Source organism: Macrobrachium nipponense, chromosome 5, assembly GCF_015104395.2.
Source record: "Macrobrachium nipponense isolate FS-2020 chromosome 5, ASM1510439v2, whole genome shotgun sequence".
NCBI lineage: Eukaryota > Metazoa > Arthropoda > Malacostraca > Decapoda > Palaemonidae > Macrobrachium > Macrobrachium nipponense.
This window is the reverse complement of record NC_061107.1, coordinates 115,440,224-115,453,509: the sequence shown is the minus strand read 5'-3', so window position 1 is coordinate 115,453,509 and position 13,286 is coordinate 115,440,224. Positions and strand designations below refer to the sequence as shown.

Below are 13,286 nucleotides of genomic sequence, written 5' to 3'. Positions count from 1 at the left end.
GAAAGGAGCAATTGGACGAGATGAGACAAACGATAGCTCTGAAGCGTACTCTAGAACATTCATTTGTTGAGGTTTTTTTTTTTTTTTTTTTTTTGAGAAAAAATTCACTATTTTCCGATTAATGACGTATCATTTTTTCTTTGTTTATAGTGATCTCTCGTACAATACTAGCCATTACTTAGTAACTTACACTGAACTGAAGATGCTAATATGCGTCCATTCTCAATTTTATTCCACAAAACCTGCAAATATTCCGGTAAACACATTGTAACTGGATTAGAAATGCAACCCTCATTTCCTCGTTAACAATAATATTTCTTAGATTCTTAAGCTATTTTTTTAAAGAGTAATAGCAAATGTTCCAAACAATATCCTGCACACTATCATGACGAAAAATGAGAAGAAAGATTTCGAAAAATGCAAGGTAATTTCTTGTTTTTTTCTTAGTATTAACAAAAAATAAAGACAGCAATGCAATTTTATAGAATCTACATTAGCTTGCTGTACACTAAATAAAATATTGTTCTGTCATATTATATCTTTATACCATTTAGATCAAGATCACATTTTTTCTTCTATCCTTTTCATAAGCATTGTTCTCGGGAAGAGATCTACTTACGAATCAGCGTATACAATTTGCATCCGAATTAATTAGGGTAAATCCCAATAAGAAGCAGCTGAGAGCACTTACTACATCGTCTTGCAGGAGGTCTTCTCCAAGACGTCCTATCGACCGACCTTGGTGCTTCCAGGAATTTCACTTGAACCTCAACACTTGAGACGAAGAAAACGCTTCACTATGTTCAGAGGTGGTGGATGGCAGTTGCCCCGGTGATCTTATAAGCATACGCAAATGGCACGATATTTATTCTATTGCATAGTTAATTAGGAGCCCTTCACTAATGACGTACAGCTTATCTGAAATGTCACTAAACTTGTGGTGCTTAGGTAATACAAGTTTCTCCTAATAATTTTTCGTTGGATTTATCTCATGTGCAAAAAAGTGCCTCGTCACAAAGTAGGTAAGGATGCGGTAAACTGCCGTGTTCCTTCTTATACAACGATTTGTCCAGAAATCAAAGATAACTAAGCTCTAATGCCTTCGAATTAAGGGAAAATAGTTGATAAAATCAGGGTATCTTTTTTTTTACATTTCACAAAAATCATATACGTATTTAAGTTAGGATAGGCTAATTCTATTTGATTATTGAACATTTCCCTTTTTAAAACAGTAATAAATCATTCAATTTTATTAAACAAGGACACATGGAAAAACGCGGCCCTGTAAAAATGAATAGAGTCAGCATACATATTTAATCATACAAAAATTAATTTTTAAAAAAGGCCTCCACAATTGCTAAAGCGAAATATAAGAAAATAGTTTTATATCATTAAACTTCATTTGGCATTTTTTTACATGCTTGACAATAATAAAAAAGGGAATAAAACACCATAGGTCCTACTATTTTCCTATCCCTTCAGCTTATAATATTTTTTATATTCAATGATGAACTCCAGAAATAAAATATTCAATTATTATTTGTTTAGGATTGAAACATATGGCCTCTTACAACTCGTTGACAGATATGGTTTTAAACTTAAGGCATAATCAGAAGGCTGCAAAAACTAATGAAAACCTCATACAGTTTAACTGAATCGTAATGGAATTTGAAGTTTCTGTGTGTTATAGGAAAATAATATACTGAGTTTCAATTAATTTTGTGTTATGAAAAATTATGGTGATTAACGTTGCAGTATTGCATTCGAATAGCTTTATCATTGATAATAGTCGCTTAAAGGGGGAACAGATTCCCAGCCAGATAGGGAAGCTTGTGCAAACAGCAGTGGGGAATGGCTATAACTCTGCTGTTGACACACAAGCGATTGATTTCACTCAATAATACCTTTGGAAACTTTAATATGGTTATACGTGAACAATTCTTGTGCTCTAATCAAATGTTTGCATGAATTTCTGATAACAGAAAAACCCTAATAACGCGTGAAAAATAAAAATATTTGAAATGATACAGCAATTTGAAAATATATGAACGAATGAAAAACTAAAATTAGTTCATGCTGTTAGGCTGATCTATTTCAGTAAGTTACCTAACGTAGGAACACATAACGTTCAAATATGGCAATGTATGATGAGGTTAATAGCGGAGTGAGGTGAAACTAATGCAAACATTTAGAGAGCAAATAATAGTAACGAGACCTCGATTCACAGTTGTAGGATCGTCATTTGCGTATAACGTCCTGACGTCCTCACCAGCAGCCTTTTCCTTCAACACCAGAGACCTACATAGGAGACCGAATATTTAGGCGAATTGAAAGTGTCCTATCTTAGAGGTTAATATTCAGGTTGAAGGTCTTGTGCTTCCTTGGTGAATAGTTTGCTTATAGTCATGAAAGAACTCTGTTGCATAAGGAACAATAAATTAAGTGGAAAGTAAAGTATAAGAATTAATGGGAAAGGAAAGAAAGGTTAGAATTACTAAAATAGTAAATTTAAACACGAAGAGAAATTATGAATAAACAAATTAGAAATCATAAGCGCTATGTGTGACTTCAGTAAATAAAGAAAGCAATAAATGTAAAAAAAAAAAAAAAAAAAAACTGGATAGCAGATGACAAATATTACATTACAATCATTATTTTACTTGTGAGAAATCAAAGCTCGTATGAAATGAGGATAATCCAAGGCAAAAGCATTTTAGGACAGTATGATAAACAAAAATAGTCTTGGAGAGCATCAAACTATGAAAGCAAATAACCTGAAAATTTTCATTTCTACAAAGTATTCACCACCTGCTCTTCTTATTTGATAAGTTTACTTGTGCCCGCTGTTATCATCATCATCAGCAGCAGTAGTAGCATTATTAACAGAACTATTACTATGGATTTCACGGACCGCGAGTCATCGTTTTTCTCAAATATCTTTCAAACTAATTAAATTGATTAAAATGGTACTTTAACACAGTGTACAAGACACCTCCCCCTAATTTTTGGTAATATAGTGCATTGTCAAATGTTGTTGTTTTAGGCGGTTACTCTTGACTTACATCGTGTTGTCAAGCTTCGCCAACCTATGCTTTCGAACAAACATCCATTATCCCCATCCCGTTCCTCCCTACCTCCCTCCCTGAACCTTCCCCACCTCATCCCGCCCTCAACCAACGCCATCTTGATTTAGTAAATTCAAGATGGCGTTGCCTCAACCACCTTACTGATCTTATCTTCCGTCTCGGACCCCCACTTTCCTGCCTATTATATTTAATATTATATTAAGTAATACTGGATGCTATAAATATATAGGTTTTTGTAAATTCTTTGTTCATTTAATTACTGTTATTGTATTTTCTTAAATTATATAATGGGAGTAGGCTAAAGAGCATATGACTGTCACTCTGTTCACCAAGGCCAAGAGAGACGAAGTCTGCTCACTTTCCAAACCACCGAAAAAGGCTGAGCTTTGTCTACCTCCTTATTGCGTCAGCTGGTGAATTCTACAAGGGAAAAACAAAGCAAATGGGTATAATTTAGGGGAAACTAGTATCACTATCATGTCATCATTGTATGCATGTATACTTGTTTCTTGTGAATTTGAATGATTTTGAATGAGCACATAAAAATGTATACATACATAAATATATGCATGCATACATACATACATACATACATACATATATATATATATATATATGTGTGTGTGTGTGTGTGTGTGTGTGTGTGTGTGTGTGTATGCTTTTCGCGTGAGTGTGTTATGAAGATTCACTTCCCTATTGTGATTGAGCCTCATTCTATTGGCAGCTTTCTCCATTTTGTATATAGTTAGGAGTCGTATTGCAAATGTATTTCTGCAACGAATGCGTACAAAGTATTAAGGCGGCCAAGACAGCAATGAAAAATACGTCTCCATTAATTACACAGTGAGTACTTATTGTGCGCTGTGCGATTGCTCCAGCTGATAGACACTCCCTGTCATCACGGTATTACCTGACGCGCCAAAGATATTGTAAACAAATACATTGCGGAAAATTAACCATTATGATTGGTCATTACGCCAAACCTCGCTATCCTTTTCATTATGAACTCTCCAATTATCTGTTGGTATTGAAAAATATCAGGGAAAACGGTATTATTGGGGGCGAAACGAGAAACACGGCGACAAAGGAAATGAGAGAAAGGGAGGGAGGGAGAGGGAAGGGATGGGGATAGCGGGCGTTCGAATCTGTAAATGACTCCTGCTGACTCATACGATGTTGCCTTTAAAAGTAAACTCCTTAGCTAACACCATTTGACAATGCACTATATTACCAAAAGTTAGGAGAGGTATTTTGTACGTTGTGTTAAAGTGCCATTTCAATCAAATAATTAGTTTGAATGATATTTGAGAAAAACGATGACTCGCCATCCCTGAAAAGCATAGTAGGAATATAGTAATGATCATCATAGCAAACGTTCTCAATACAAATATCTATTCAAGTCAGAATACTTGTTACTGTTTAATCTCTTCTTAGCCTAGCCTATTCTGTTATCTTACTTTACAATTACTGAGACGAGAATGCCATATGTCTGCCCGTAACGTCACTTTAAGGCCATTACATGATGATACTTCCCATTAAGGGGACCGCCTAAGTTGGGGGGGAGGGTATCGGAATATTGCCTGGAGAAATTATGTTTTGCTACCCATTTATAAGTCACCTAATGGAAAGTTACTACAAAAAGTTTCATAAATTTCTATCCATTCGTTTTTTTTAAATTAATTTTTTTCCCGGTTTTTAGATCCATTGCATTAAAGCCCTTAGGCGTCCTTAGTTTTTGACTAAATTTTAATAACTAAAGCAATTAATACTCACAAAGAGTTGCTCTATCCAATGAATTGAGAAAGATTTAAAAAAAAAAATTCATTGATATAAAAATTTTTTATTTAAATACTTAATTCAAAAATTCATAAAAAATAGAAATTGGAATAATTTGGAAATTCTTCCAATTCTTTCGATGTAGAATTTATCAAGGATTTCAATGATATTTGAATTTTGAAAATAGGACAACAAATAAAAAAAGCCTTAGGGTTTTAAAGCGACCCATATACTGAAAAACATAGTTTTGAGATATCGTGTTAAAGTTTGTGTAATGAAATTCTCAGTGAAAACCGCATAGGCATCAATATAAAAATTTACTTAAGCTTGATTTTCTTATTTTAACAGCATACTTCTATGGTATCTGGTCCCCCCACTTTAAAAAGTGATATTAAACCCCCCCAGGGGGTGGGTATGATGAGGCACGACCCCACTCATTGTCGCCAGCTAGGCCTGGGAGGTGATGAATGCACATGCTTCATCTTGGTGTTCTTTTTTGTTATCTTTCTGAGTTTTTTTTTTTTTTTTTTTTTTTTTTTTTTTCAACCTTTCTCTAGCTAATGTACGCTTTCTTGACTGCTTCTTCCTTGGCATTTTGATGAATAAACAAGAAAAACCGGACTTAGATATAAAGAGTACTTGACAACTTGACAACCCCGGCTCAGAATTGAACGTATGCGGGTTACTGATGCGTTTGTGCAGCTGCCAGCTGCTCCTCCTGCCCAGTGTTGCCACACTCTCGGGTTGGATTTATCGTACTGGCTCCTCTAAATTATGGGGGTTTCAGTAAAAATATCGTACAAAATTGTAGGTTTTATCGTAATTATTATCTTACACTGTTTCTGATATTTAACACATTTTTATAATTTGACAAAATAATGAATATATGTATGATTTCTTTGCAGTCTTTAATATCTTACAATTTACATAATTAAGAAAAAAATACAAATGAAACATTTCTGTCTACAAAAACGAAAAAAATGTAATTATAAATAATTAGTTAATGTTATGAACAATTGTTATGAACAAATTAACGTCACTTTTTTCCATAGTGTAAACTAAACTGATAACGAATTAACACGAAGATATGTGAGTTGATAGGCCCACTCATACATCTCTTTAAACACTCCAAAACATCAAAAATCAAAATAGCATCACTGAGTAGTAATTTAAAATAAATATATATAATTAAACATGACTGGTACTGATACCTATCCCATGATGAAGAAATTAATAACAATAATAATTGTAAAGTATATCTTTAAGAATCTTCTTTCAAATCAAATTCATGTTCTCTGATGTTCTGGAATAACTGTGCATGATTATTATTCTGGAAAACATATCATTTGCAGGAGTAAAATGAGCACATGACCCTCCAGAACCTTTCATGCAACTAGCAGAGAGAAAAGAGCCCCATTAACTGCCCTTGTTTTCAGTCTGTTTCTTTGTTTAGTTTTAAAGCAAAGAGCACTTAGCGCGAAATTGGCTTGGTCTGAAAAACTAGACTTTTTTTTTTTTTCCTCTTGGCCGTCTACCCCACGCCAGACAGCCTGACCCGATCTCCTCCCCACCAGGGGCCCCACCCAAGGGGACAAAATCGGTGGCCTCCCCACAAGGATCCTCAACCCTGACGGCAATACCCAGTCGCCTCCCCAATGGGGGGCCCACTCCTGGCAGCCCAACCCATTTAATTCCCCTCTAGAGGCCCCACCCATGGCAGCCAGACCAAGTCTCCTCCCCGCCAAGAGCTCCACCTACGGCGTTCTAATCTACTCATCTTCCCGACGGGGGCCCAAATACTGGTGGCCCGACCTGAGGACCCGCGGCCGGCCCGGCAAAACTGTCCCGGGACACGTGGCGGAGACCGCCCTCTCGTCCCGGTACCCGTAGCAGGCATCACCCGCCTGTCCCGAGACCGGCGGCGGGCCAGGCCAACCCGTCCCAGGACACATGGCATAAACCGCCGGCCCGTACCGGGACCCGGACGGGCCTAGCCCGCCCATCCCGGGACATGTAGTGGGCATTGCCCACCCATCCTGGGACCAGTGGCAGACGCCTGCCCAACCGTCCAGGGACCCGCTACTGGCCGGGCCCGCCTGTCCCGGGACAAGTGGTGGGCCCGGCCTGCCCATCCTGGGAACAGTGGCGGACGCCTGCCCGCCTGTCCCGGGACACGCGGCGGGCCCGGCCTGCTCATCCCAGGACCAGTGACGGACGCCTGCCGGCCCGTCCCGGGACCCATAGCGGGCCCAGCCCGCCCGTCCCGGGACCAGTGGCGGGCGCCTAGCAGCCCATCCCGGGACCAGCGGCGGTCCTGGCCCGCCCGTCCCAGGACCAGTGGCAGGCACCTGCCCGCACGTCCCGAGACCAGCGGCGGGCCAGGCCCGCCAGTCCCAAGACCAGTGGCGGGAGCCTGCCCACCCGTTCCATAACCCGCAGCGGCCCTTGCCCGCCCGTCCCCGGACCAGTGGCGGGCGCCTGCGCGCCCGTCCCAGTACCAGTGACGGTTACAGCCCGCCCGTCCCAGGACCAGTGGCGGACGACTGCCCACACGTCCCAGGACCCAAGGCGGGTCAGAACCGCCCATCCCAGGACCAGTCGCAGACGCCTGCCCGCCCGTACCGGGACCCGCGGTGGGACTGGCGGCAGTCCCGGGACGAGTGGCGGACGCCTGACTGCCCGTCCCGGGACCCGCGGAGGACCCACTTGCCATCCTAGGACCAGTGGCGGGCGCCTGCCCGGACCGGCGGCGGTGCCGGCCCGCCCGTCCCGGGACCAGTAGCGGGCGCCTCCCATCCCATCCCGGGAACAGCAGCGGTACTAGCCCGCCCGTCCCGGGACCAGTGACGGGCACCTCCCCGCCCGTCCTTGGACCCATGGCGGGCCCACACCAACCGTCCCGGGTCCAGTGGCGGACCCTGAACGCCCCATCCCAGGACCCACGGCGGGCCCGGCTCCCGCCCCGTCCCGGGACCACTGGCGGACGCCTGCCCACCCGTCCGGGGACCCACGGCGGGCCCTTGCCCGCCCGTCCCGGGACCTGTGGCGGACGCCTGCCCGCCCGTCCCGGAACCGCGCAGCCCGGCCCGGCCCGTCCCCAGGACCAGTGGTATGCCCCTGCCCACCCGTCCCAGGACCCCACAGCAGGCCAGGCCAGCCCTTCCCAGGACCAGTGGCAGGCGCCTGCCGGCCCGTCCCCGGACCCGCGGCGAACACGGCCTACCCGTCCCAGGACCAGTATCGGGCGCCTACCCGCCCAACCCGGGACCTGTGGCGGGCCCAGCCCACCCGTCTCGGGACCAGTGGCGGGCACCTACCCGCCCGTCCCGGGACCCACAGCGGGCCCGGCCCGCCCGTCCTGGGACCAGTAGCGGACACCTGCCCGCCCGCCCATCCCAGGACCAGTGGCGGACGCCTGCCCGCCCGTCCTGGTACCCGCAACGGTACCGGCCCGCCCGTCCCGGGACCAGTGGCGGACGCCTGCCCGCCCGTCCTGGTACCCGCGACGGTACCGGCCCGCCCGTCCAGGGACCAGTGGCGAACGCATGCCCGCCCATCCCGGGACCCGTGGCAGGCCCGGCACGCCAATCCCGGGACCAGTGGCGGACGCCTGCCCGACTGTCCCAGGACCTGCGTCGGGCCCAGCCCGCCAGTCCCAGGACCAGTGGCGGAAGCCTACCGCCCGACCCGGGACCCGCGCGGGGCCCGGGCCCGCGCCCCAATCCCGGGACCAGTGACGGATGCCTGAACACCCATCCTGGGACCCGCAGAAGGCCCGGCCCACCCGTCCCGGGAACCAGTAGCGGACACGCCTGCCAGCCCGTCCCGGGACCCGCGGCAACCCAGCCCGCCCATCCCGGGACAGTGGCAGACACCATGCCCGCCCCGTCCCAGGACCTGACGGCGGCGGGCCCATACCGACCCGTCCCCGGGGAAAAGTGCGGCGGACACCTGCCCCGCCCCGTCACCGGGACCAGTGGAGGACACCCTACGCCCGCCCATAACCCGTTGACGCTCGGCGGACCCAGCCCCGCCCGTCCCGGGACCAGTGGGCGGACGCCTGGCCCGCCCCCCGTACCCGGGACCAGTAGGCGGTTGGCTCCACCCATTCCCACCCATCCCGGAAACAGCAAGCGAGGTAACTTGGCCCGCCCTGTACCCGGGAACCAGTGACTGGCACCTGCCAGTCAGTCACCCGAGACCAGCGGCCGGGTCCGCCAGGGCCACCCCCAATTCCCAAGCCCAAGAACCACAGGGCCGGGAGCCATGCCCGGCCCGTTCCCTATTACCCGCAGCGGGCCTGGTCCTGGCCCGCCCTTCCCGGGACCAGTAGCGGCCGCCTGCCCGCCCATCCCGGGACCCGTGGCGGGCCCGGCGCCCGTCCCGGGACCTGTGGCGGACGCCTGCCCGCTCGTCCCGGAACCGCGGCAGCCCGGCCCGCCTGTCCCAGGACCAGTGGTATGCCCCTGCCCACCCGTCCCAGGACCCACAGCAGGCCAGGCCAGCCCTTCCCAGGACCAGTGGCAGGCGCCTGCCGGCCCGTCCCCGGACCCGCGGCGAACACGGCCTACCCGTCCCAGGACCAGTATCGGGCGCCTACCCGCCCAACCCGGGACCTGTGGCGGGCCCAGCCCACCCGTCTCGGGACCAGTGGCGGGCACCTACCCGCCCGCCCGTCCCGGGACCCACAGCGGGCCCAGCCCGCCCGTCCTGGGACCAGTAGCGGACCTGCCCGCCCGCACCCATCCCAGGACCAGTGGCGGATGCCTGCCCGCCCGCCCGTCCTGGTACCCGCAACGGTACCGGCCCGCCCGTCCCGGGACCAGTGGCGGACGCCTGCCCGCCCGTCCCGGTACCCGCGACGTACCGGCCCGGCCCGCCCGTCCAAGGGACCAGTGGCGAACGCCATGCCCGCCCATCCCAGACCCGTGGCAGGCCCGGCACGCCAATCCCGGGACCAGTGGCGGGACCTGCCCCGACGTCCCAAGGACCTGCTTCGGGCCCAGCCCGCCAGTCCCAGGACCAGTGGCGGAAGCCTACCGCCCGACCCGGGACCCGCGGCGGGCCCGGCCCGCCCATTCCGGGACCAGTGACGGATGCCTGAACACCCATCCTGGGACCCGCAGAAGGCCCGGCCCACCCGTCCCGGGACCAGTAGCGGACGCCTGCCAGCCCGTCCCGGGACCCGCGGCAACCCAGCCCGCCCATCCCGGGACCAGTGGCAGACACCTGCCCGCCCGTCCCAGGACCTGCGGCGGGCCCATACCGCCCGTCCCGGGAAAAGTGGCGGACACCTGCCCGCCCGTCCCGGGACCAGTGGCGGACACCTACCCGCCCATCCTGTGACGCTCGGCGGACCCAGCCCGCCCGTCCCGGGACCAGTGGCGGACGCCTGCCCGCCCATCCTGGGACCCGCGGCGGGCTCGGCCCGCCCGTCCTGGGACCAGTGACTGACACCTGCCCTCCCGTCCCGGGACCTGCGGCGGACCCAGCCTGCCCGTCCCGGGACCAGTGGCGGATGCCTCCCCGCCAGTCCTTGGACCCATGGCGGGCCCACACCAACCGTCCCGGGTCCAGTGGCGGACGCCTGAACTCCCATCCCTCCCAGGACCCACACGGCCGGGCCCAGGCCCTCCCGTCCTCGGGACACTGGCGGACGCCTCCCGCCCACCCGTCCGGGGCCCACGGCGGGCCCTTGCCCCCCAACCCGTCCCGGGACCCGTGGCGGACGGCGCCTGCCTGCCCGTCCCGGTACCAGCAGCAGGCCCAGCCCGCCGTCCCGAAACTAGTGGCGGACGCCTGCCCGCCCGTCAGGGGCACGCGGTGGGCCTTGCCCGCCCGTCCCCGGGACCAGTGGCGGATGCCTCCCCGCCCGTCCTTGGACCCATGGCGGGCCCACACCAACCGTCCCGGGTCCAGTGGCGGACGCCTGAACGCCCATCCCAGGACCCACGGCGGGCCCGGCCCGCACGTCCCGGGACCACTGGCGGACGCCTGCCCACCCGTCCGGGGACCCACGGCGGGCCCTTGCCCGCCCGTCCCGGGACCCGTGGCGGACGCCTGCCTGCCCGTCCCGGTACCAGCAGCAGGCCCAGCCCGCCCGTCCCGGGACCAGTGGTGGACGCCTGCCCGCCCGATCAGGAGGGGACACGCGGTGGGCCCGTTGCACCGCCCGTCCCAGGACCAGTGGAGGATGCCTGCCCGCCCAACCCGCCCGAACCCCCGCCCGGCGGCCCGCGGGGGCCCTTGCCCGCCCGTCCCGTGACCAGTGGCGGACGCCTGCCCGCCCATCCCGGGACCCGCGGGGGGCCCTTGCCCGCCCGTCCCGGGACCAGTGGCGGACACCTCTGCCCGCCCATCCCGGGACCGAGGCGGGCCCTGCCCGCCCGTCCCGGGACCAGTGGCGGACGCCTGCCCTCCCGTCCCGGGACCCTCGGCGGGCCTTTGCCCGTACGTCCCGGGACCAGTGGCAGATGCCTGCCCTCCCGTCCCGGAACCCTCGGCGGGCCTTTGCCCGTACGTCCCGGGTCCAGTGGCAGAACCGCCTGCCCGCCCGTCCCGGTACCAACAGCAGGCCCAGCCCGCCCGTCCCGGGACCAGTGGCAGACGCCTGGCCCGCCCATCCCGGGACACGCTGTGGGCCCTTGCCGCCCGTCCCGGGCCACATGGCGGATGCCTCCCACCCAACCACGCCGACCCGCGGCGGGCCCTTTCCCTCCCAGTCCCCGGGACCAGTGGCGTATGCCTGCCCGCCCTCCCGGGACCCGCGGGGTACCTTGCCTGCCCGTCCCAGGACCAGTTGGCTGTACGCCTGCCTCCCTCCCGTACCAACAGCTAGGCCCGCGCCTCCCTCCCCGGGACCAGTGGCGGCGCCTTCCCCCTGTCCCTGGACAACGCGTGGGCCCCTCGCACCACCCCTGCCCGGGACCGTGGTGATGCCTTGCCCACCCAACCCCCGCGACCCGCGGCGGGCCCTGCCCGCCTGTCCCCCCGTGACCAGTGGGCCCCGGATTGGCCCTGCCCTCCCGTCCCGGGACCCGCGGGGGGCCCTTGCCTGCCCGTCCCGGTACCCTGGCGGACCCCTGCCCGGCCCACCCGGGACCCTCGGCGGGCCCTTGGCCCGCCCGTTCCCATGGGACCAGTGGGTAACTGCCTGCCCCCTCCCCGTCCCCGGACCCTCGGCTGGCCCGTTTGCCCGGTACTTCCCAGGGACCAGTGGCGGCCACCTGCCCGCCCGCCGGTCCTTGGACCCACCCGGCCGGGCCTTGCCCGCCCGTCCCGGGACCAGTTGGCCGGATGCCTGCCCACACCAACCCGGCGGACTCCTCTGCGGCCCTTGCCCGCAACCGTCCCGACCAATGGCCCGGGATGCCTGCCCGCCGTCCCGGGACCCGCGGGGGGACCTTGCCTGCCCGTACCCGAGGACCCACAGTGGCGGAGGACGCCTGCCCCCTCTCCACCCGTCCCGGTACCCACGCAGGCCCAGCCCGCCCGTCCCGGGATCAGTGGACGGAGCCCTGCCCACCCAACCCGCGACCCGCGGCGGGCCCGTTGCCCGCCTGGTCCCGTGACCAATGTGGCGGACGCCTGCCCGGCCGTCCCGGGGACACCGCGGGGGGCACCCTTGCCCGCTCCGGTTCCGGGACCAGTGGCGTGGGACCTCTCCCCTGCCGCCCCCCATGCCCCCGGGACCCCCCCCCCCCGGACCCTGGGCGTGGCCCTTTGCCCGGTCCCGTCGGGACCAGTGGGGGGAACGCCTGCCCTCAACCGCCCGGACCCTCGGCGGGGCCTTTGCCCGTACGTCCCAGGACCAGTGTCGGGGACACCCAAACCTGCCCGCCCGTCCTGGGACCCGCGGCGGCTCCTTGCCGCCGTCCCGGGAACCAAGTAGGCACACGCCTGCCCGCCCGTCCGGGAACCGCGCGTGCCGTCCTCCCCCTGTCCCTGGGGATCAGTGGCGACGCCTTCCCGCTTCATCCCGGCGACCTTGCGGCGGGCCCTTGCCCGGCCCTTCCCGGGGACCAGTGGCAGACCCCTGCCCGCCCGTCCCGGCCCGGGACCTGCGGCGGGCCCTTGCCCGCCCTCATCCCGGGACCAGTGGCGGACCACTGCCCGCCTGTCCCAGGACCCGCGGCGGGGGGGGCCCTTGCCCGCCCGTCCCGGGACCAGTGGTGGACCCCTGCCCGCCCGTACCCGTCCCGGGACCCGCAGCGTGCCCTTGCCCGCCCGTCCCGGGACCAGTGGCGGATGCCTGCCCGCCCGTCCCGTGACCCGCGGTGGGCCCTTGCCCGCCCGTCCCGGGACCAGTGGCGGACCCCTGCCCACCCGTCCCGCGACCCGCGGCGGGCTGGCCCGCCCGTCCCGGGACCAGTGGCGGACCCCTGCCCGCCCGTCCCGTGAACCCGCGGTAGGCCCGGCCCACCC

The 13,286-nt window shown here is 55.8% G+C and overlaps 4 protein-coding genes across 4 annotated transcripts; all 4 read left to right on the top strand.

The window, feature by feature from the left end:
* Nucleotides 1–7,973: 7,973 nt before the first annotated feature.
* Nucleotides 7,974–9,035, top strand: LOC135215900 (basic proline-rich protein-like). The gene has a single exon (XM_064250855.1). It carries the CDS (start codon nt 7,974–7,976, stop codon nt 9,033–9,035), a length of 1,062 nt encoding a protein of 353 aa, XP_064106925.1.
* A 93-nt stretch (nt 9,036–9,128) lies between these two features.
* On the top strand, nt 9,129–10,208 carry LOC135215899 (basic proline-rich protein-like). Its single transcript, XM_064250854.1, has one exon. It carries the CDS (start codon nt 9,129–9,131, stop codon nt 10,206–10,208), a length of 1,080 nt encoding a protein of 359 aa, XP_064106924.1.
* Nucleotides 10,209–10,380: 172 nt separating this feature from the next.
* Nucleotides 10,381–12,433, top strand: LOC135215898 (basic proline-rich protein-like). The gene is made up of 3 exons (XM_064250853.1): nt 10,381–10,825; nt 10,978–11,123; nt 11,396–12,433. Exons 1-3 carry the CDS (start codon nt 10,381–10,383, stop codon nt 12,431–12,433), a joined length of 1,629 nt encoding a protein of 542 aa, XP_064106923.1.
* A 3-nt stretch (nt 12,434–12,436) lies between these two features.
* LOC135215897 (basic proline-rich protein-like) lies at nt 12,437–13,132 on the top strand. Its single transcript, XM_064250852.1, has one exon. It carries the CDS (start codon nt 12,437–12,439, stop codon nt 13,130–13,132), a length of 696 nt encoding a protein of 231 aa, XP_064106922.1.
* Nucleotides 13,133–13,286: the final 154 nt, after the last annotated feature.